Source organism: Anastrepha obliqua, chromosome 1 (genome assembly GCF_027943255.1).
Source record: "Anastrepha obliqua isolate idAnaObli1 chromosome 1, idAnaObli1_1.0, whole genome shotgun sequence".
NCBI classification, from domain to species: Eukaryota; Metazoa; Arthropoda; class Insecta; order Diptera; family Tephritidae; genus Anastrepha; species Anastrepha obliqua.
The window spans coordinates 31,993,463-32,017,794 of record NC_072892.1 but is presented as its reverse complement, the minus strand read 5'-3'; the positions used below and the strand labels follow the sequence as shown (position 1 = coordinate 32,017,794).

Here is a 24,332-nt window from a genome sequence, read left to right as displayed (position 1 = left end):
TCTACTTTCGGAACGGTATTAATGTTGTTTTCGGTCAAATATTCGCATACCAGAGGATATGTAAAGGGTATTTTATTAGAGCTATAGGAAAGTTTTTCAAAAAAACACGTAAAATTCAGAAAAATGCATGAAATTTTTAATTTAAATCAATAGTACAGTCCATATAATTTAATGTTTGAAGATTATTTCATGCAAATGTTGAGCGCGACTGCGCTTCAAATGGTCCATCCGCTTAGTCCAATTTTGGCATACTCTTTCCAATGTTTCGGCCGGTATCTCACGTATAAATGCTTTAATGTTGTCTTCCAATACGTTAATTGAAGCAGGCTTGTCCGAATAGACATGAGCTTTAACATAGCCCCACAAAAAATAATCTAAAGGCGTTATATCGCACGATCTGGGTGGCCAATTGACAGGTCCCGAACGTGAAATAAAATGTTCACTGAACTCGCCTCTCAACAAGTCCTTTGTTACGCGTGCTGTGTGGTATGTGGCACCGTCTTGCTGAAACCACATCTCATGCAAGTCAAGCTCTTGCATTTTGGGCAAAAAAAAGTTGGATATCATTTCACGGCACCATCTTTGAACAAGTACGGCCCAGTGATACCTCCAACCCATAAACCGCACCAAACTGTGACCTTTTCTGGTTACATTGGTAGCTCTTGCAATTCTTCTGGCTGATCTTCACTCCAAAATCGACCATTCTGCTTATTTACGTACCCATTGATCCAAAAATGAGCTTCGTTGCTGAACACAATTTTTCGATAAAAAAGTGGATCTTCGGCCAACTTTCCAAGAGCCCATTCACCAAAAATTCTTCGTTGCGGTAGGTGGTTCGGCTTCAATTCTTGCACCAGCTGTATTTTGAAAGGCTTCACACCTAAATCCTTTCGCAAAATGTTCCACGTTGTTGAGTAACAAAGGCCCAATTGCTACGAACGGCGAAGAATCGATAATTGATGGTCATCATTAACACTGGCCGATACAGTTGCGATATTTTCTTCAGTTCGCACTCTAAGTAAGCGTGTTGGTGGTTTGATGTCCAATAATGTAAATTTGGTTCTAAATTTAGTCACAATAGCTCGAATAGCCGCTTCAGTGGGTCGATTAAACTGACCATAAAATGGAAGAAGCGCGCGATAAACTTTCTTAACAGAACACGCATTTTTATAACAAAATTTAATGATTTGCAAGCGTTGTTCGTTTGTAAGACGATTCATGGTTAAATTATAGACCAAACTGAAGATGTTTGACAGTGAAACAAAACACGAAACGTGCGTCAGCTGTTTAAACCAACTGTTTAAAAAGATAATAGTTAAAAAATCACCCGTTATTAGCCGGAGCATTATCGTCCTGAAGTACCCACGAATTATTTATCTACAAGTTTAGCCTCTTGCATAGAACCTTCTCGCTTAAACGCTTCCACACGCTCAAATATTGGTGTAATATTACTTGTTTATTTATTTCCATATTCATATAAGGATGCCTTCAGTAACATGTTGGTCCAAAGAAAGTGTTTCTTTAGCACTTGCAGCACAGGTAACACTTCAACGCACATCATTCCCAAAATTTCAGCAAAGCAACTCACTGTACCGATCTGAGCTGGACACTAATATCGGCTGTTATCCCCCTGATGCTTAATAATTCGCGAGCACAATTTTCTCAAGCCACAGAAGTAAGTTTATGGCCACAACGAGGCTATCATAATCACCATCTATTTGACTATCCAATTTAAATTCTGTAGCTCAGAATCTTCGCTCAACTAAACTTGACTTAGCAATATTTTCACAATATACCCGGCAATCACATGTTTACAAATTTGTTACTCGTTCGCATACAGTAGCAGTATCAGAGAGATTATGCTCAAAACTGACAGGCAAATAATTGACACATGAGCCAATCTGGAATAAAATAACACACTACCATATCCAAACCGAGTTCCCTTATTAAACATAAGATAAAGTTTGGTTGGGCTAAGCGTACATGCCTTTCTTCTGGCTACAATTGGCCGAGATGTATCAATCTTCTCCGCGCTATTGCGCCACATTCAAGAAGAAGATGTATTCGAGTATATAGGGTTTAGCCACAGAAACGGCAAGATTCAGTAGACCATATCCCAATCCACTGAAGATAATTGCGCAATCTGCAATAGCCTATGAGAATGTCAGTTTATCCTTAGGAAGGGTTATGAGTTTCCTAAGCCTTTTTTATTTATTTTACCCCTTCCCTAGTAAAGGCTTCGCATAGCGTAGTTCCATAATTCGGCTAACATCTCTTAGCTTTAGCTCTTCACTCCTAAGCTTCTCCTTGATGGTGTGTTGTCCCATAGGTGTGCGATGATATGTTTACCCCTGTGTCTTTGGACCCATATGCGCCGGATTGTGCGATTGCGCGTCCCTAACAAATACACTCAAGGACCAGTGAGAACTTAGCTTCAAAGCTTAAATGCCGCCTGACTATCGTTCAAAATGGCAATTCGTTGATTCCGGAGGCATGGACAGATGACAACTATCCATCAGCACAGAACGCTTTTTGTTGGGGCCATACATATGTAGCTAGAAAAATGCTTCGTTTAAAAGTGGAATTTTGGGTAATTTTTGAATAGAAGTTTAAAAAAAAATTTAACATAAACAAGTATTATATAAAAATAAAATAACCTTCGTTCAGCTCCGAATTGCATACAATTTTAGCCAAAAAAAGCTATTTCAGTTTACCATTTCAGCCAGCTGAGCGTTTGAATATTGCATACAACGGATGTTTACAGACGTATAGAACTTTTTTTCGTTGTTTTTTTTTATATTTTTTTTTATGATTTGTTTTATATTTTGTTTATATATTATATATATGTATATATATTTTTTTTAAATTTTTTGCTTTTTTTTTAATTTTTTTTTTTTAACTTTTTTTTCATATATTTTTCGTTTTTTTTTTTAATTTGTTTTTTTTTTATATCGTATATTTTTGGTTTTTTTTAAATTTTTTTTTTTTCGTTTTTACTTAAATAATTAATAAATAATTTCGATCCATGGCTAACACAATCCTGTTTCATGAAGATTGATTGGTCGGTCAAATTTTTCACCCCTTTCGAACATAACCGTGATGGTTTCCAAGTTGTCAATCATAGCCAGTTTATCAGTATAGATCACTGACTTAATATACACAAAACGAAAAAAGGAGAAGCTCAAAAGAGTCGCATGACCTAAAGTAATAACTGACAGGCTCATTTCTTAAGAAAATCCGGTCACCAAAAGTTTGATCCTGTACCAGTTATCTTCGGCGAGCGTAGCTCAAGATCTTTCTTCAAAATCTTCCATGTAATTAACGTGCAGAGGTCGAGTTATTATGAACAGCGTCAGATCGAGAGATTTGAGTCTTCGGTCTTATTCACTTTCACAGCAGCTTTTATCGAATGAAAGTATGAAAGTTCTATACGTCTAAAAAACCCTGTTACAACTATTATTTATTATATTATATTAAAGAATTCATCTACCAAAAAATTTACATACGAATCTATATACAATACCCAGTGTTATCTTCGAAATTCGGACACAAATATTCGTTTTGGTTTGTACATTCTTGCTAAATGACTGTATTTTATTAGTAATTTTTCGTACGCGGTTAGCTTTTGCTCATTTTTATTCATAGTGACATTTTATTATTGTGCTAATTTTTATAATAGACAGACGTAAAATTTGTGTTGGCGTATAATTATGGCAAAATACCATATGTATAAATGGTATACAAATGCATTAATTTTTTTAATAATAATTTTTTTAATACGTATTTTTTTCAATAATTATCTTTTTTATTAATTATTTTTTTTTAATAATATTTTTTTTGTAATTATTATTTTTTTTAAATAATAATTTTTTTTATTTAATTTTTTTTAATAGTTTTTTATTTTAATTTTTTTTTTAACTTTTTTTATTTTAATTTTTTTTCTTTTGTTTTTTAATTTTTGTTCTTTTGATTTTTAATTATTTTTTCTTTTCTTTTTAATTTTTTTTTCTTTTGTTTTTTGAATATTTTTTTTGTATACCTTCGCCCATCTGCCCCAATGGTATTATATTATATAAAAATACTCAGAATGATAAATGAAATCAATTTGGCCTTGTCCGTCCGTCCGTGCGCACGATAACTTCATCAAGAAATAATAAAGGGTAATCAATTTAGAGGTATCGGATTTTAAATTGAAATAAAACAACGAAAATTCAAATTGATTGTGTGCAATCGGCCATCCGTAAACACCAATTTTTAATGACTGCTGGAGGACTTCGTTCGGTATCTTGCGAACAACCTTAGTAATGCCTCAATCGTAGTCGGTTTATCTACAAAGCATTTAGACTTTGCATAATCTCACAAATAAAAGTTCAAAGATGTGATCTTGGTAGCCAATGCACTGGCCCATTGTTTCACGGGTTGTATGGCAAGTAGTGTCGTCCGCCGTCTTGTTGTAAGCAAATGTTGTGGCGATCACGTGCTTCAATTTCCGGCATCAAAAAGTCGTTTATCACGAAAGCTATCGTCATTCACTTTTACATTGGCACCAGCCTCGTCTTTGAAGAAATATGGACCGATGATTCTTCCAGCCCATATGGCACACCAACGGTTGTTTTCAATGGATGTAATGAATGGATTGTTTTCAATTCTTGAACGGCTTCGGGTTGCTCTTCGGCCCAAATACGGCAATTTTTCTTATTAGGTATCGGTTATGGACACCAAAAGTTGACCTGAGCGCGCGAAGAACACTTTTCACAGAGCTTCGAATTTCGTAATACAATAGCACGATTTGTAACCGTTGCTGAGCCGTAAAAATTTCCATGATGAAATGTCAATGAGTACTGAAAAAAATCATGAATTTAGTTTGACAGTAATTACGCGTGATCTGTCGAGAAAACCACTATGGGAAAAAGTACCTATAATCTGATCACCTTCTACATATCCATGAAAGTTGGTAACCAATAAACAAAAATCGGCAGTACAAATTAAATTTCATTAAAATGTGCGCGGGTATATAGAGTTCGGTCCGCACGTTTACTGTTTTTTTTATTGTTATTTTCTAAAAAGGCTAAATTTCTTCATCAATTTGTAATTCTCAAGACTTTGTTGTAAATTTTTTATACTGTCATTCATCATCTATAATCCGAGCACTCAAGTAATCAGGAAGGTCGCGCATTTCGGGCTATACGGTTTACGGGGATAGCACTGTATTGTATATTGTTTTGTTGGTTTTATGGTATATATGCACATATTATGGTATAACAATTTAGATAATACTGATTTTCATGAGCTCAAGGCCAATTAAGTTTTTTTTTTTTAATTTATGGTAAAAATGTATCGAAGTCAGGTATTTAACAAATATTGGGTCAAGTAAAAAGTTCTGATCATGTTTTCGCTTCGTTTTGAGGACGGAATTAACAGACTTGCAATTATTCGATTTATATGTTCCATTTTGTTTGATAACTTTTGAAGACAATTTCATTATTCGACGATTCAAGAAGTCAGCCTCTTTCATTTCCACAAGCATCTCTTGAAGCGAGTTTTGTATATTCAATGAAATTGAATAAATAAATAAATAAAATTCAATAAAAATACTTGAAACGGTGATAATTGCTTAGCGCCGGGTCTGGACTATATATCGACCCAACCTCTCGAAGCTTCTGGTACATCGTGTTTTCTTGATGCAAGACATCACCCTTCCTAATCACAATTTCTGAATTTTTTGTCTATTTGATGCTTTATTCTAGTCAGCTGCTGACAGTAGAGCCCGAATTAAGTGCTTGAGAGCAGCCCATATTAGATGTTTTTCTTCCAACAGGAAATATAAAGCAAAACATTCGCGGTAGCTGTTAATCCAGAGTTGGAGACTTTTGTCGTTAACATCATAAAATATTGCCAGTAACATGTTTGGGTGATACTCTTAAAGTGACAATCATTGAACGGATACGAATTCGACACATTCCGACAACATAGAATCGACCGTTTAAGTGAAGAATCGCAGGCATAAATTCGGTTCGAAAGGCTCGTTTGCGTCGTAGCGTCTTGCTGAGACCAGCCGACTTGCAAATGGTTTAATGGCTATTCTTCAGCTCCTGAACGATGGACAGCTCAGATGACGACTCCATGATTTTGTCAACATTTTCTGTCAACTGACATCGCCAAACGCAACGCGTTAATTAGGGATATGGCTCACTAAAGACATCTAGCGAAAAATGGACCGAACTTTTTTACTTTACCAAAAATTGCTGATTTATATTTTTTTATTATATTTTTATTAGTTAAGTGAGTATAATTTTAAGTTACGCTTAACAAAGAGTATCAGAATTTGAGTGCAGGTTATAGAAATATCACAATTTCAGCGATGTGAATGTTGTTGCTATCCCAAGTTAAAAAAAAATATGTATTTTTATACCTGTGTGCTGGTTTGTTTTTCACTTTTCATATCCAATGATTTTTTCTATATGTCATACTAAAGATAGTCAGTTCTCGGCTACCATAGTTTTACAAGTCATTTTGAAGCTGCTGTGCCACTAAAAGTACTAAAAGTGCTTGATTGTGAAAATATTATTCTCATTTTATTTCAATTCCAAATTACCGAAGCACTTTGTGTTTTCCTCTTGTTTTATTTGTATAAATAATCCAAAATACTTACTTTATGATTGCATTTCCATATCACATCTAGTTTTTAACAAAAAAATTAAACCAAACTTCAACAAGTAAAAATCTGCTGTGGTATTAAAAAAATAGAAAGGTAATTTTGTTCTACTTATACAATATAAAAAACACTTAAATTGAATTCTCAGTACAGAACATGCAAAGTTTTACTTTGTACTCATCACAAATGATTTTTTCTGCGCCAACCTTCCGTTTATTTTCAATTTAAAAACTGAACATTGTTTAAGGCAGTAGTCTGCTTTACAGGCTTCAAAAAATCGATTTTTTTGTTTTGTTTTAAATCTCTTCCAAAACTATCCAAGAATATGTCTTTAAAATTCCAGAGGCCAATTCGACATATTTTCGAAGCTAGAGCAGTTTTGGTGGCCGAGCGTCGAGCAGGTGCGAATGCTCAGGCAGAACTTTAAAGCGCGTTTTCTCGAGTTTTCATTTTCACAAGTGTTAGAAAACGGTGCCGGCGATAGCAAAAAGAATATATGTCCGATCGGAAAAAACCAAAGTGATCTAGCTTCAGTATTAAATTATCTTCTATTTGAACTAAAAAAGTTGGACAAAAGTATTATTTAAATACTTGTTTTGCAACTTAAAGTCAATTTTTTTTCTTCGAAAAAATTTGGAATTTTATAACTTCTTCGGTATTTTTTTAGTTCATAAAGAAAAGAAACTTATAAAAATTAAAAAAAAATTTGGTTCGACTGTTTCAGATGCATCGCACGACCTCCATCACCGGCACCGATTTACAAGTGCAGACTCCAGGCGCTCCAGAAAAATACTTACAACTTTAAAAAATTTCAATATTTTTTAAAAATAAATATTGTTTTTTAAACCTTAAATATAGTACACTATCGTCTTAAAATTCCGTTTACCGCAATCATTTCCTTCCCTTTCAAAAAAAATTGCTAAAAAAACGCTTTTTTTCGGCTTCTAAAGCAGACTACTGCCTTAATCAGGCATCTTTTCCTGCGTTATGCGCTGCCGCAACGTTCTTTGATCTCCCTCGTTTCCTTCAGCACTCGAATCACAATCATCTTCCTGCAAAAAGGCTGGCTTAGATGAAGTCACCTCGCATTCGCTTTCAGCGGCACTGCAATCCATATTATCTTTTTCGTCACACAGAACCAAGAATTTCTCTATTTGCAAGCTGTTAAATTTCACTTGAAAAAAGTTACACTAAGCCAACCAATTAATAGGCCCATACATTTAGTTTGGAAAATTACTTGTAATCAATTCAAAGTAAAACATGTGCCGTGACTATGGCCTTGAGACGGTTCAGAAACGAATCGTCAGCTGCCCGAATGTGACTTTCAGGTATTTTAGCCCACTCGCGGACATCGGCTTTTTTCAGCGCCTCGAGACTAGCCCAAAGAGAATAATCTATCGGATTCGCGGCTGATTAATTTGAGAGCCATTGTGTGGACGTTATGAAGTTCGGAACGTTGTTCTTTAGCCATTCTTGGTTCACTCGAGCTTTGTGAGACGGTGCCGAGTCCTGTTGAAACGTTCATGGTCTGCCACTGAAATGTGTGCCTGCCCACGTCTTCAAAGCAATCTCCAGAATACTTTCGCATTTACCTTGACGCCAGGCTCGATGAAAACGATTGGAGAACACCCATCTGCGGTTACAGTGGCCCAAACCATTACCTGTGGCGGGTGCTGCCACCTGGTGGCCAATCGATGACTCAAATAAACCTATCGTTTTGAGAGTTTACGAATTGCTCAATTTGAAAATTTTTCTCATCAGAAAACACAATGTTCGGAAATTTACCGCTTTCGGTCAAGCGAAGTAACTCCTTCGCTCTCCCAAGTCTGACTTGGTGCCGCTTTACTGCTTTGGTGTGAGATCATGTGTCTTTTGGATCTTGTAATGCTTAACTTTTCGATCATTTTTCAGTATGCGGCGGATGCTACGATCTGATATTTTGAGTTATTTCGCCATTTAATTGGCACTTCGTCGGTGATTTCGCTCAAATCGCTTCTTCACTTTTTGAACCATTTCACGAGACGTTGCAGTCTTTTGATGACCACCTCCATGACGTTTCGCGATGTTACTAGCAACATTGTAACGAGTAATGGTGCGATAAACAAAAACTTTATTTACTTTAAGTTGCTCGAGCTCACGAACAATCGCTGGTTGTTTTTTGCCAGCCAAATATAATGCAATCACACTATTACGTTTGAGATCCATTACTGATCTTTTTTCACGTTTACTCTCGACAAAATGCTTCCGCGCGCTTGTAAACAATACTCTGGACTATCATTTAGCTGACTAACAGACAGCGAGCGGTCTGAAGTTGGTTACACTTCGAGTTCCGGTTCCTGTATCTACACAAGTTGAAGCTCTGAGAAGAGAGCGATCCACGAAAAAAAATAAAAGAGACGAGCAAAAAAGAGAGCAATGGTAGTGGAAACGACTAAGGGTTAAAAGTACTATGCAACTGAATGATTAATGTGGCACGTAGCTGAAATCAGGTTTCATCCACTTCCAAATGTGCTGCAAAAAAATGTATTAGCATTTGTCTGTAGCGCTCTCTGTTGATTGTTATCCGTTGTTGCTATTTTCATTTTCGAAGATATGTGGGCCAATAATACCCCCACACCAAACGGTCTCTTCCTTCACCATCTCATTGGCTACCCTAAGAATAATCGTGCATTTTCCGCACTCTAGATCCGGCAGTGTTGCTTGGTAGCGTGAGCTCTGAGATGAGAAGAACGCGCCACATCCACAAAATAATATTTTGAGCAAAATTGTTGTAACCTGTTAACTGCTCCAAAGAAGCAACTGATATGGTTCGGCTTCAATATTTAAAATAATAATGAAAATGGCTTCATTGATTTTCAAAATATTTTCCTTGGAAGTCAATGCACTTTTGCGTTCGCTTGAATCAATTTTCTAAGCATTTTTACGACTGAGAAGTGAATACCTCCAAAACGAGCTGTTTAAAGGTTTCAACGGCTTGAAAAACGTTAACCTCACATTTTATTTTTGATGTTCGAGAACAAAAAGAAATCCTAAGGTACCAAAGCAGGGCTGTAAAGCGGGATGGCCCATTGATTTGAACTTTTGAGTGCTCATAAACTCTCTCTTGTGAGCTCAGATGTGTGAAAGATGATTCGTCTTCGGCGGTTGGTTGTCCTTAATTCTCCCAAATCTTCTGGTAAACAAATGGTTGTGTTTTGAGTTTCTCTAGGTGTACTGGTGCGACATGACCAAGGATGCCTCTTTCTTGCGATGTGTCTTATGAAGATCTTGCGTTATCAAGCCGTTTTTGGACGGTCTTCTCAAAATTTGAAAGGATCGACGGCCACGTTGGAACTCGTTGTCCTTTCTCCGTTCTTTTTTGGCGAATTGTTTCACGAAAGCGTCTCATAATGCTTAAATAGTCATTGTTAATTGTCTAAGCTTCTGGCAAACATTCGTGTTGTACAATACCGGTGAATGTATTTTTTTTTGGTCTTGGTTCATACGAAACTCGCCACTCACTCGCTTAATGTCGCACTCAGAAACCCACATCTCGTCTCCAGTAATTATGCTTTTGATGAATGTTGGGTGGGATTCCGCCTTGGAAATCCTATCTTTAGCTATATTACGCGGTCTCTTTTTTTTGCATGAAATTTAGGTCCTTTGTGACAAAGTTTACAGCAACACGGCGCAAATCCAAATCTCAAACTACAATGTCCAGAGTAGGTCCATAACCAATGTTTAAATCATCTGCCAGTTCTCCGAAGGTTAATTTGCGGTTATTGATCGACTTTTCTTTCACTTGATTGATATTTCCATCAGTTTTCGATATCGACGGTCTGCCACTAAGTCCGCCATCCTCGATGGAGGATGAAATCAATTTTTAAAACTAAAAATCGAACACCCGTGCATAGGTAGATTTACTTAAGATGGCGTAAATTTTGCAAATGTCAAGCAATGGCGATACAGTTTCGGTAGGAATGTTAATCCAGATGTGGCAACAAACAAACAAAAACGAATTCAAATCAGTGGACTTAAAACATCACCTGGTTGTTGTTCTGGAATTTTTTTAATCCAGGTGGTAAATCCTTCCACGAAAATTATCATAAGTTAATACCATCTTTTCTTTTGTACGAGATGAATTTTTCATCTCACTGAAAAAAGAACAAAAAAGCTCCTAAGTGAAAACGTTATACATATGTAATTCTATGCTAAAAAAATTCCAAACTTTTCCTTAAAAATGTAACTCATCATACATGGTGTTACAAAGGCGCAAAATATAAAAGGCAACCCTCGTATAAGTAAATTAGCCAAGGATACTGTTCAGCTCTTCAGATCAGCAGGAATATTATCGTTTGAACAGACCAATTTCTCGAACTACAATATTTTTGGCTGGTGCGTGACTATCATTCGGCAGTGCCCAGACTCGAAACACCAAATGATAGAAACAGTTTTTCTAAAAGCGGTCACTTCTCGGCCGGCAACGGCAAACCTCCGAGTGCATGTATTTCTGCCATGAAAAAACTCCTCATAAAACCATCAGCCGTTCACATTTGTAGGACAGCATCAAAATGGCCACCACAACTAGGAGAAGGAGCTAGGCCAAATACCCAATAAAAGGTGTAAGCGCCAATTATAAAAATTATGTTTTTGCAAATTATTGAAATCGGACAGCAACCACACCTAACACAAACCATTTGTTTTTAATTTAAGTTTGTCACTCTAACCTTTCAATGAATTACCCGAGTAAAAATTTGGTGCACTTATTATTGTTGGCATAACATTGAGGTTATTTTCAGAAGTCAAAAAAGATTTCGCAATATCTGTTCGGATGAAATATGGCAATAGTTAAGTCCGTGGCAATGATACAGTTACTGACGCGTTACTCGGAGATGGTATCTGCCAAGGATGATAGATTACTAGTAGCTACGGTGAAAAAGAAAACTATGAGAGGAACTTTGCTGCCACGTCACTTGGGTATTCGGCAACCGAGTTCTGCACGATCATTTTACATGTATTGACACACTCGTCCAATCAGTCGTTGCTCAGACGGCAACGAATCAACATGAGCGAAGGTTGTGTTGATTTGTTTTCGTATAACACTAACATTATCTTATTTCCTACTGAAAACTTTACGATAATTTCACACATATTCACACACTCGCCCAATCAGTCGTTTCGCAGATAGCAACGAAGTGTCACTGGCTAATTTTTTCGTAAGCCACCAACACCATCTCAGTTTTTTTGTAAACTCATCTCGAGTGAGGTCAGCCAACCAGCTGATTCTGTCAAATTCGCTCAGAGCCGAATAACGGTCTGTTACAGAGCTCACCTTTGAAATCTTTTCACTACGGATATCTGCATTTTCACTGAAAGTCAAGTGGGTTATAAAATATTTCACAAAGCAGTCGATAACTTCCATGGTAATCATGAAAAGCCCCACATCTTTTAACGAGATAGCTAAGTCATTTCCCATTACGACATCGAGAGAATTTTAAGGTCTATGAACTAAAATAAAAAAATAAATAATTAAGGCTTACACTTCTGCTAAGTGTTTGGCCGAGCTCCTCATCCTATTAGTGGTGTGCGTCTTGATATTGTTCCATAAATTGAGATACCTACAGTTTTATGCCGACTACGAAGATCGATGAACTACACATAGCTTTACGTATACGCTTTATTACCTTTATTTATTATACAATAGTTACTTAATTTTGTGAAATTTGTAAGAGTAGAGAACAAAAGATGGCGTCACGAGCCTACCAGCAAAGTTCTCCGGCATTTGTGGCCGACTCTTAATTCTAAACGCACAGAATCTCTGCTGAACCAAAGTAATCATAGTCTTGGCGCACTAATTTCTGTTATAACCGGACATCTAGATAGGCTAGGCGTGCAGACGCATGAATTCAGGATGAAAAAAGGAAGATACGATTCTGAGCCTATTCAACCGATCATTAGAAGAGGTTGAAACAAATTACGGCATTACAATGGGAAATCGGTCTGAGTGTAGCCCATATTGCCCATTGGGATATCATTGTCTTCTCTGTGTCTTATACTGCAGTAACCATCGCGAAAGTTAAAACTGTTCTCTAAATGTCAATAACCAGGCACTTTTCTTTCTTTCTTACAAGAAAGCGTCTGAATTTTAGAATATTTCTGCTAAGAATTGTCGGACGTTTCTCTATCGATCAGCCAGCAGCTCAATCGATTCCTACTCAGCCAGTTCGCTTCACACAGCTCGCGTAGCGTCTTTCATTTCTACGACGGCGTTACGCAGATAACAAGATGTGAATCCCTTATCGCGCACGTTGTTTGTTGAACAGTATTCTTTTGGAACGAGCAGACGAAGGTTTCTTTTGATAGAGGCGAATGGAGGAAGATTATTGGGGCCCTTTGCTCCCTCGCGGAACCATAGGAAACTATATATGTATATTCTCTATGATAGTAAAACATCTGTTGGCCTTACTTGTGAAGTTCTGCGTGAGAGTGTTTTGACTACAACAAGATACTACAGGGTCCGGCACTTAAAGTGTAACCAATTAAGAAGGTCATAAATTTAGTTTGGAAAACTACTTTTATTCAATTCAAAGTAAATAAGAAAATAATACAAAATTAAAAATCAATTTACTTTTGCGCGATATGACCACCTTTTGCCTTGACTATGGCCTTGAGATGGTCCAGAAACGAATCGCAACCTGCCCGAATGTGACTTGCAGGTATTTTGGCCCACTCGCGGGCAATGGCTTTTTTCAGCGCCTCGAGCCTAGCCCAAAGAGAAAAATCCATCGGATTCGCGTCTGATGAATTTGAGAGCCATTGTGTGGACGTTATGAAATTCGGAACGTTGTTTTTTAGCTATTCTTGGTTCACTTGAGCTTTGTGAGACGGTGCCAAGTCCTGTTGAAACGCCCATGATTTGCCACCGAAATGTGTTTCTGCCCCCGGCTTCAAAGCAATATCCAGAATATTTTCGAATTTACATTGACGCCAGGCTCGATGAACGATTGGAGAGCACCCGTATGTGGTTACAGTGGCCCAAACCATTACTTGTGGCGGGTGCTACCTCCTGGTGGCCAATCGATGACTCAAATTCTCGTATGAACGGTCGCTCAAATAAACCCTATCGTTTTGGGAGTTTGCGAATTGCTCAATTTGAAAAATTTTCTCATCAGAAAACACAATGTTCAGAATTTGACCGCTTTCGGCCAAGCGAAGCAACTCCTTCGCTCTCTCAAGTCTGACTTGGTGCCGCTTTACTGCTTTTGTGTGAGATCATGCACTTCGTGGATGTTGTAAGGCTTGACTTTCAGATCATTTTTCAGTATGTGGCAGATGCTACGGTTAGATATTTTCAGTTCTTTCGCCATTTGATTGGCACTTCGTCGGTGATTTCGCTCAAGTCGCTTCTTTACTTTTGGAAGCATTCCACGAGACGTGCAGTCTTTTGATGACCACCTCCATGACGTTTCGCGATGCTACCAGTATCATTGTAACGAGTAATGGTGCGATAAACAAAAACTTTATTTACTTTAAGTTGCTCGAGCTCACGAACCCAGCTATTGTTGTAATTTTCCAGCCAAATATAATGCAATCACACTATTACGTTTGAGATCCATTACTGATTTTCTCTTTACACGTTTACTCTCGGCAAAATGCCTCCGCGCGCTTGTAAACAATACTTTGGACTGTCATTTAGCTGACTAACAGACAGCGAGCGGTCTGAAGTTGGTTACACTTCGAGTGTCGGATCCTGTATATCATACTTCTGTAACTGTCCAATTTTTTCTTTTTGGTTCTTATAAAATAGAGAGAGAAATAGAGATTTAAAATTTTTTATCATAGAAATGATTTTCTATTCAATTTCTGAAGCATTGAAAAGAGAGCTAGATGAAATAACCATTTGTCCTCTTACATATTGCTTCAGTGTACTTCACAGATTGTCTCAATTAGACTGCGCATCCTCAACTTGACGCTGAACGCCGAGCGTAAAGCTGATTCCGATCGGCTCTAATCAAAATTTTGTATCGCAGAGGAGATGCGAGAAACAGCGCTGAATTTCGTGCGTGTATAGTTTTGTGATTTTATTTGTGTTTATATAATATAAGTACCTACTATAACTGGAAGAAAATGTTGTTATACCAAGCTCTGTACCGATTTTTTTAAGAAGAAATAGTTTGAAAAACCTCCAATAATTTCACTTCAAACTCATTTCCAAAGGTTTTACAATAAAATTCGGATATGATAGTGTTTATTTTTTAGAAGTCTTTGTTTTTCCTTGTTCACTCCTCTGGGGAGCATAGGGCCTCGACAAGACTCAGCCTTGCGTTGGCTTCGTTAATCTGTTTTGATTTCTGACAGGGTAGGTGATTAGCCTGCCGCTACCAGTCCTAAGTAGTGAGAATGCCCACTTGTCGTTGCTTGGGAACAACGCCTTAGTACTGCTTGGAGCGTCATCTGTGTTTCATATTTATCTGGCAGAAGGATCGCACAGATTACTGAGGGCTTCGCTAAATTCCATGTGTCTGCGCTATTGCCGCGGTCGCCCGCTTCCTCTTGCTGGCGCCACTGATGCAATGTGTAACTGTGTATTTTTCTTTTTTTTTTTGCTTGCCACAATGCAAATAATGCGCAGACTATTGTGCGTGAGTAAGGATGGGAAGGATAAGTTTTTGGGGTTTTTGTTTTTAGAAACAGGGAAAGTAGGTAAATTTGGAAAAGTGCGATGACCGTGCTTTACGTGGGATTCGCACCCAAAACCTCTGGGAGGCCTTATATGGAGAAAATTCTCAACATCGTATAGAAAAATCAACGCAGTTCAATGTCTTCAAAATTACACTAAAATTTAATGGGCTATAAAACTGCATACTTAAAATGTGTATTATATAAATATATAGAGGATCCTCGTAACTCCTAGTTGAAACATAGGGCATCGACTCCCTCTCTTTCTCTTCACCATCGAACACGGTTTTGTGCAAGGGCTCTTAGTTCATTCCAAGTCTTATTGAAAGACCTTATTTCAGCCTCCGTTGAACTCCGCCAGGTGGTTCATGCTCTGCCTATATTTCGTCCTGCCTGTTGGAAGGGACTCCACCGCAGCGCCTATTTGGCAATGTTATCGTCACTCTCCCTCAGGGTGTGGCCAATCTATTGTCATTTCCTTCTGCGGATTTTAATAACCACATCGGATTGATTAGCCTTTCTCAGTAATTAGGTGTTAGATATACAGGTGAAGTCCAAAATAAACAAGACTGAGCTAAAATAGAAACGGCAGGAGTTTTGTTCAAGTCATTGACCGGAATGTCCTTCGGGATGTCGGTACAAGCCTTTTGGATGGTCTCTACGCACGCAAAAACGTTTTCCTTTCATGGCCGAATTTTCCGAATAGGTAGAAGACACAGGAAGCCATATCAGGCGAATACGGTGAGTGATTGATTGGCGATTTCTAGTCAAAAAATCAGTCACAAGAGTGGATCGACGAGATGGTGCATTATCATGCAATAAGCACCAGCTTCTTCTTCGACGAATGCGTTGCAACAAGCGCTTCAAAACGCCCAGAATTGCATTGACGGTGTGGCCCGTTGGCACGAATTCCCAAATTGACAATTCCTTGGGAATCGTAAAAACAAATGAGCTTCGACTTGATTTTTGACTTCTCCAAACGCGATTTTGTGGGTGTTGGCTCGTCTGGGACCTTCTATTCGGCACTTTGACGGTTCATGTTGGAAACATCACATTTCATCACCAGTTACAATGTTTTAAAAGAAGTCTTTCGACTGTTAAATTCTGAGTAATTTTTGGTCCTCAGTCCACATACCTTCCGTAAGCCCAAATGATAAGTTAAAGTGCGATGAATCGATGTTTTGGAGATATTCAACTTCAATACATTTAAGCAGGATGTAGAGGGTTAAAATGTACTACAGAAAAAATTCTCTTTAAATTTGATTTTCTATGTCTGAGCACAAAAATTATATTTGAAGTACTTTCGCGCAACATTTTAAAAATTTATCCTCCCTAAATCACACCCTGTGGACTGGACTGTTACTGTCTTCAGCAAAGTTGCACCTGGATACTTTTTTTTCATTATTGTGTGCGTTGATTCGTGTTAAGTAACCTGAGTAGGATAGTCTTATTAATGATATTATTTATTATTTCGCCAATATTTAACGATAATGCTCTTAACTATTTATAGTCTCTCTATCTGAATTAGCTTTGGTGTCGTAAAGCGATAACTGTGCCAAGTTATGTAAAATTAATCGTTCAGAAAGTAGACCTACGACACTTTTTACTCACATAGAATAGAATAATTGCAGGTTTGCACTTTGACCTAAAAATCTTTTGTGACACATTTACTTACATGCATAAATATGTATCTGAAAGAATACACGATTTCAGCAATAACTTTATGTTTCACATATCAAACAAGTTAAACAAATTTGCCATATTTCGAAAAATCGCATTGTTAAAATATGTAGTTATGTAAAATTATTAAAAATATTTTTTTATATTATTGTATATAATTTCCTTACAGTCAACAAAACAGAAGACCACATTAAAGTTTATGATGATGTCCCAAATTCAGCCGTTGAATTACAAGTCAAAGATAAGGTAAGTGCTTTTACATTTTACATTTTCAATTTAGATGAACAGAAAGGCTGTGTTCAGATCAAGGCGCATTCATTAAAGGTGGTGGCACTGGACCAACAATAATGTTTTGTACGTTTGATTGTCAAACAAATCATTGGCAAAACAGAAAACAAAAAATGAATTTGTTTTGTTTCATTCTGGCTGACAGCCACATGTACACGGCGAAAGAAAAAAAAACAAATCAGCTGATTTACCGATACCACCTTTAATAGATTCGCCGTGATTCAGATACTGTGACTTTTGAAATATTACTGTGGGCAAAAAGTAAAGTGAGTTTATTTGTCAAACTTCGCGGGATTACAATTTCGCTCTAGTTATTTTTTTCATGAGTTGGCAGCACTGTTAATAACATCTGGGCCAACTTTCATGTGAATGTCATTATCAGTAATATATTTACGCTTGTGTTTACCAAACGATCAAGAGTGCATTTTTCGATTTTTACAATGTCTGATTTGATTGAGCAGAGAAGTGCCATCAAATTTTGTTTGGGGAATGAAATTTCGGCTGCAGAAACGTTTAGCATGTCGCAGAAGGCGTTTGGTGATTCGACCATGTCGTAGAAAAATGTTTATAAGTGGTACAAAGACTCAAAGAGGGTCGAGAACGTGTTGATGACTTGGAGCGCTCCGGACGACCATCGACGTCAACAGATGACCAACACGTCAATAAAGTGAAGGAGTTAGAGCTCAAAAATCGTCGGTTGACTGTTAAAGACCTTACTGGTATGATCGGAATATCAGAAAGATCTGTGAAAACCATTTTGAAAGACCATTTGGGCCTACGAAAAGTCAAATCTCGTTTGGTACCGAAAACTCTCAATTTCTTGGAAAAAAGTCGTCGCGTTGATGTGTGTGAAACAATGCTTTCAGACTATCAGGACAAGCTGAAATGCATCATTACGGGAGATGAGACTTGGATTTATGCTTACGACCCTGAAACAACCGACCAATCAAGCGAATATTGTGCTAAAGGCGAGGCCAGACCGAAAAGAGCACGTCAAAGTCGTTCAAAAATAAAGGTCATGATGACAGTTTTTTTCGATTTTCGTGGTGTGATGCACTATGAATTCCTTCCACCTGGCCAAACTGTTAATAAGGAATATTATTTGAGCGTTATGCGTCGTTTACGTGAAGCAATTTATCTAAAAAGACCAGAATTATGGGCCAACAACTCTTGGTTTTGCATCACGATAATGCACCGTCTCTCACTGCACTCGTTCTTCGTGACCATTTCGCCAAAAATTCCACGCATATCGTTCCGCAACCACCGTATTCCCCTGATTTGGCCCCGTGTGACTTCTGGCTATTCCCGAAACTCAAGAGACCACTCCGGGGAATGCGTTTCGAGTCGATTGAGGAGATAAAAGCTGAATCGAAGAAGGTGCTGATGGCTATACCGGAAATGGACTATTTGGTATGTTTCGGGGATTGGAAAAATCGTTGACATAAGTGTATTTCATCGAGAAGGGATTATTTTGAAGGGGATGAAATTGATTTACAAGAATAAATAATGATTTTTCATTTTACAACCAAATTCACCTTACTTTTTGCCCACACTAGTATAATAAAATCAGAAGTTTTGTTTCTTAAAAGCCATAACGTCAATCCATTCCATTGTGACGAGTGGGGCATTTTCACTCGTTTTTTGACAAACATTTGAAGATTTTAAAAAGCAGTGAAAGCAATCAAAGCCATTCAATAGAGATAGCAAAAGTCTTGATTACGTAAATCGCATGCAGAACCCACTTCAGGAAGATGCGATTTTCTGCAGTCACCTTATTTGAATGGTTTAATTATACTAAACAAACTTTAATATCCCTCCATTACTTACGTATTCTCTGTTAAATTCCTTTTTTTTTTTAATTTGTATTTTAAAATTAGTTTGTCGCTTTGTTTATTGTTTACATTCCAACTGTCTTTAATCGCCTGTTTTCTTGCTTACGATTTTTTGGCAGTAAACATTTTTACAGCAGGAATTAGCAACTTCCCGTAAGGGGTTAGGGGTAGTCAAAGGCTCGAAAAAATGATGATTTTCAATAAATTTGTTTTGCTAGTCAATTGCTTTATTACGAAAATAAAAACATAGCATTAATACATCATTTTTCGAGTTGACTTTAGAAAAGTTTCAAAAAAAAAATTGTAATTGTAAAAGTTATCGCTGTTTGTGTGGAGCACGTTTCTCCAGTCGTAGGAGACTCATCTAAAATCAATCGGAATTAAAATCAAGAGAAATTGGTTTTATTAATAATCGAATTGATTAATGACCGAAGCTTTTTTTTCCAAAATTAACACTATGGCGGCCTCAGGAAATATTTTTCAAATTTTAGAAAACAAAAAACCGACAATTAATTGTTTAACAAAATCGAAATTTTGAAAAAAAAAACAAATCCCTCGAGCAGGCACGAGTTCTCTTTATGTTTTTCAAAACCAGTATAAATTTTATTGAAATTTACCAAGCGATTTTTAAGTTACAGTGATCACAAGTTCAAAAAACATAGTTTTGAGAAAAACGCGTTTAAAGTTTTTACTACTACTCCGGAGCGCCCGAGCGCCCTTTGTTAATTGTTGAATAACTCGAAAAGTATTATATTTGACGGATTCACTTCAAATTTTCACACATTATTTTTAAGATATTATACTTAAAGCAAATGCAAAAACAAAACCCATTTTTTTTTTTAATCTGACTACCCCTTAAAGTAAGTCAACTATCACTTATACTCTCAATGACCCCTACTTTAAAAGTCGCTCCAGTAAACTAACCCTGTCGCTGAACCTCATCCCTCGCCTGCCGTTATTGGAGCAGCTCCATGCAGCAAGGCTGCTCCCAATACTTTTTTAGGGCTGACATTGAGCCTAAGACTGCACTCGTAGTTTATTTCCGCTGAATACCAAATACGGCTCTACCTAAACTTTACTTCAGTTAGAGGTAATCAGTGCAATGGGGTGGTGCTTTCTTAAGATGGTCCACCTCGTTTGTGGTCATATGTTACTCTCGCCATCAGCGCTTTCTGCACCCTCTCCAACTCCCGTGTGAGTCAACCAGCAGCTCTTGGTCTCTCAAGCAATTCGTGTATCAGGCCAGAGTATCTAGGAACCTGATTGCAATTCCTGCAATGTCTGATGCCTTCTTAGTTTGGTGACTTTAACGCCCATCACGATTTGTTGCATTCGAACCTGTCTTGAATGTGGTCCCACTATTGAAACCGGGGAAGCCGCCAAACAAGGGGAGTCCTATCGTCCGCAACTCTCTTTCTCCTAGTAGTGAGGACACTTTAGGCCTTTCTACTCCGGCTCTTTACGAAACACCTGACCCCAGCTATACATCAGCATGGCTTCCGTAGAGTGCACAGTACCATCACAGCACTCACCGCCATGAACACGCAGGTTAATCGCGAACTTAGCCAAAACCGCCTCTGCGGGAGAACTGTCCTAGTAGCGTAGGACCTGTTGAAGGCTTTCAATACAGCCAGCCATTCGACGCTGCTAGATGATATCCAAGAGTGGACCCTCGCATCAGGACTGAAGAGGTCGGCGATAGTCAGTCATTTTTCGAGACCAAAGCTCAAAACAGAGGGAGATAAATCAAGTTACGCCGCAAGGAGGTGTCCTTTCACCCTTGCTTTTCAACTACCGCATTTCGAAACTTTCCCAACCACTAGCAGAAATTTCATTGATTTTCTATAATATGTTGGTGATTGTTCGATAATGCCGTCTGGCAATGACATAGATGACTCGTGGTCCAAAGTGAATGATTATCTCGCCAGATTTTTCACTGCGAGAAATCTCCAGCTTTCCCCCACTAAATACACGGCGACCCTATTTACCGACCGCCAGCAGTGCCAAAATTTTGAGGGTTACAAATAAATGTTGCTGGTGACATTTAAGGCAATTGACCGATCGATTCTAGATTGCGCTGCGTCCGTCTGGTCGCTTGACACTAGTAATTCTCAGTGAGAAAGGCTTCAGGCCTATCAAAACACTGCCATCAGGACAGCCATTGGATGCCTCATGATGTCTCGTAGTAAGATGCTTAGCAAGCAAATCTTGCTAAGTTGCAGCCGCAGGAACAACCCCTGCAAGCACTTGCTAGAGGTTGACCCACCTTAGAGACAAGTCAGGAGACATCTCCTCGACTCTACTGACGATTCAGGATCAAACACAACTACAACTACTAAAAATAAATAAATAAATAATTGGCGCGTACACTTCTGGTAGGTGTTTGGCCGAGCTCCTCCTCCTATTTGTGGTGTGCGTCTTGATGTTGTTCCACAAATGGAGGGACCTACAGTTTTAAGCCGACTCCGAACGGCAGATATTTTTATGAGGAGCTTTTTCATGGCAGAAATACACTCGGAGGTTTGCCATTGCCTGCCGAGGGGCGACCGCTATTAGAAAAATGTTTTTTTTAATTTTGCTTTCACCGAGATTCGAACCAACAACCTCTCAGTGAATTCCGAATGGTGATCACGCACCAACCCATTCGGCTACAGCGGCCGTCCAACTACAACTACTAGATCAAACAATTCTAAGACGTTCTCACGTCAATCGGTTCTACGTACCGAGGAATTTTTATGCTGCTACAACAACAATATTCATCGGAAGTCTCTTACCACCTTCCTAAACTTCCGACCTCCAGATTCTGTCATCAGAGTCTAACCACCACCCATCTCAGACGAAGAGCTTCAGCTGCCTCGTGAGACCCGCTTAAATTGGTCGCAATTACGTTCTGGATATTGTAGCTGGTTAAACTTCTACCTATCTAGAATCAACCCCGACATACCCAACATATGTCCAGCATGTAAAGGCACACCGCACGATACTGGCCACCTTTTCACATGCTCCATCAAACTTGCCGACCTAACACCCCTCTCCCTCTGGACCCAACCTGTCGAAACTGTTACTCTTGTTACATAATTCTCATCAGGCTGATGAAACCTTTGCTACACATTTTTCGAACTCACGAAACCGTTACATGCTACTCTGCGTTTATAACATAGATATGTACTTAAAGGACAGTGGTGAGCAAAATTTAGTATATGATGATTTTTTTAAATATATCAAATGTTTTTCGAGATAACGCATGTTTGCTAATATTTTTTCTTTAAATGTGTTTCATTCTTGAAACAAAATCATATAATTCAAACTTTCGAACTTTTTAAATTTTTAGAAACACTTTGAGTATACAGCTTCGTAGCCCCTTAAAGTTTAGTCCAAAAGTGCAAATTTCAAGCGGCTAAAAATCGCGTTGTTTAATATTGTTTTCGACATGTTGCAAGTGCAATTTATAAAATCTGGAGCTAATTTTTTTTTTTTAATATTTTTTGCAAGCGGTCTTGCGCATTTTATTCCACAAGAAATACATTTTTATATGAAAAAGATTAGTTTACCCTTTGGGATCAGCCAATTTCTCTAAAGTACCAGAAGTCGGAGCAAATTTAGCTTTTCGGAGTTATATGCATATATATATACAAATATATGGATATTGGAAAACTCAGAATTCGTTGAAACTGATTTATTGTGTTTAATATGTATATATTTTTACTGGTCTCACCTCTAATGATCCCGGAAAGGTTTCCTTTCCTTTTAATGATATTTTGGCGGCACTGATTTTTACGATTTAACAGGAAAGGTTTAAAGTCCTTGCGATTGCACTTATTTTACTCAAATTTCGTGAGCTATGTTACTGCATATGCGAAAATTTTAAAAAAGTTCAAATTAAAAAGTTGAAAAAGGATATAGAAATATATTGAATTTGTAAATTTTTTTTTTTTTGCAGTTTAATTTATGATAATTTGGTTAAAATATTAAGCACATTTAAAAGAAAAATAACAAAAAAACTCTAACTCGAAACAAAATGCACTCAGTTATTCGCGCCACTGTATTTATATAGATATAAGTATAGCAAAATCTTTACAATTAAAAGAATGTGCTGCAACAAGTTGGGTATCGAACCAATGGCTCTGAGTAATATTGTACTTGAATAAGCGCTCTTTTAATTGGCAATGGAATAGAAATGCAGCGTAATCATATTTTTATAACAATTTCTTTTTTCTGCGTAAATAATGAAGTCAATATCCTTCAAAAACAACAACTTTTTTATAATTTGATTTAGTGCATTCTTAATTCAAATATCCGGTTTTAGCTTGAGTGCACTATTATAATCATTAGTTATTTTTTTTTAATTTGAGTAAAGAAATTCTCAACAATTGAAAATTGCCGATTATCAGCCCGATAAGAATACCCCAAATAGTCTCAATGGTATTTAAGCAAAGCGAACTCCATATTTTTGTGAACTCCCCCATCGTCGATGGCAACAAGTAGCACCCTCCCTCCAGACAGTACAGTATTGGCCAGCCAAATTCTCAGAGTCCAAAGTCAATAAATAAATGCAAGGGTCGTTTGAAAAATCCGTACAAAAATAAAAACTACTTAATTGTTTGGGGTAAACTTTTATATTTTTCAGCATAGCCCCTTTTTATGCTTATACATTTCGTCCAACGCTGTACTAGTTTTTTGATCGCTGCCGAATAATATAATAGGATTTGTCCAAGACTGAAAAATAGCCATTCGTTTCTGCAAACACCTCCTCTTTTGATTAAGATATTGTTCTCGCCAGCCAGTTCTTGAAATTGGGGAACAAATAGTAGTCCGAACGACCCGAGAGAGCCAAGTCTGAAAAATAGGAGGGGATGTGAAACCAGTTGGAAGCCCATTTCCATTAATTTTGCAATCACAACTGCTGAGGCGTGAGCTGGTGCGTTTTCGATCCAAACGAATGTGAAACGCAAAAAAATATACCAATCTGGCTGAAACCTGGTTTGTGAAATGTTACTTACTAAACATAGCCTCGATACGCACCAGTAGTGCCATCTCTCTGACTTTGCACAAAATTTTCAAACGGCCCTCGAACTTGAGCTCACTCAAAAGCCAAATTATATGCTATCACTATCCTTAACAATCAGATCCAGATCCAGATCTTCAACCCAACTTAAACACACTGTACTCTCGTTTCCACGATGTTTCCGAAACGACCGGGATTTATATGCGGACTAGGA

The 24,332-nt window shown here is 37.7% G+C and overlaps 1 protein-coding gene across 2 annotated transcripts in view; it reads left to right on the top strand.

Moving 5' to 3' along the window:
- Window positions 1–24,332, top strand: part of LOC129236072 (uncharacterized) — a 58,517-nt gene that overhangs the window by 29,749 nt on the left and 4,436 nt on the right. For both annotated transcript variants that reach the window (XM_054870265.1, XM_054870263.1), the window contains exon 5: window positions 17,163–17,239. In XM_054870265.1, coding sequence (XP_054726240.1) covers window positions 17,163–17,239 — 77 coding nt within the window. The remainder of the gene's footprint in view (window positions 1–17,162; window positions 17,240–24,332) is intronic.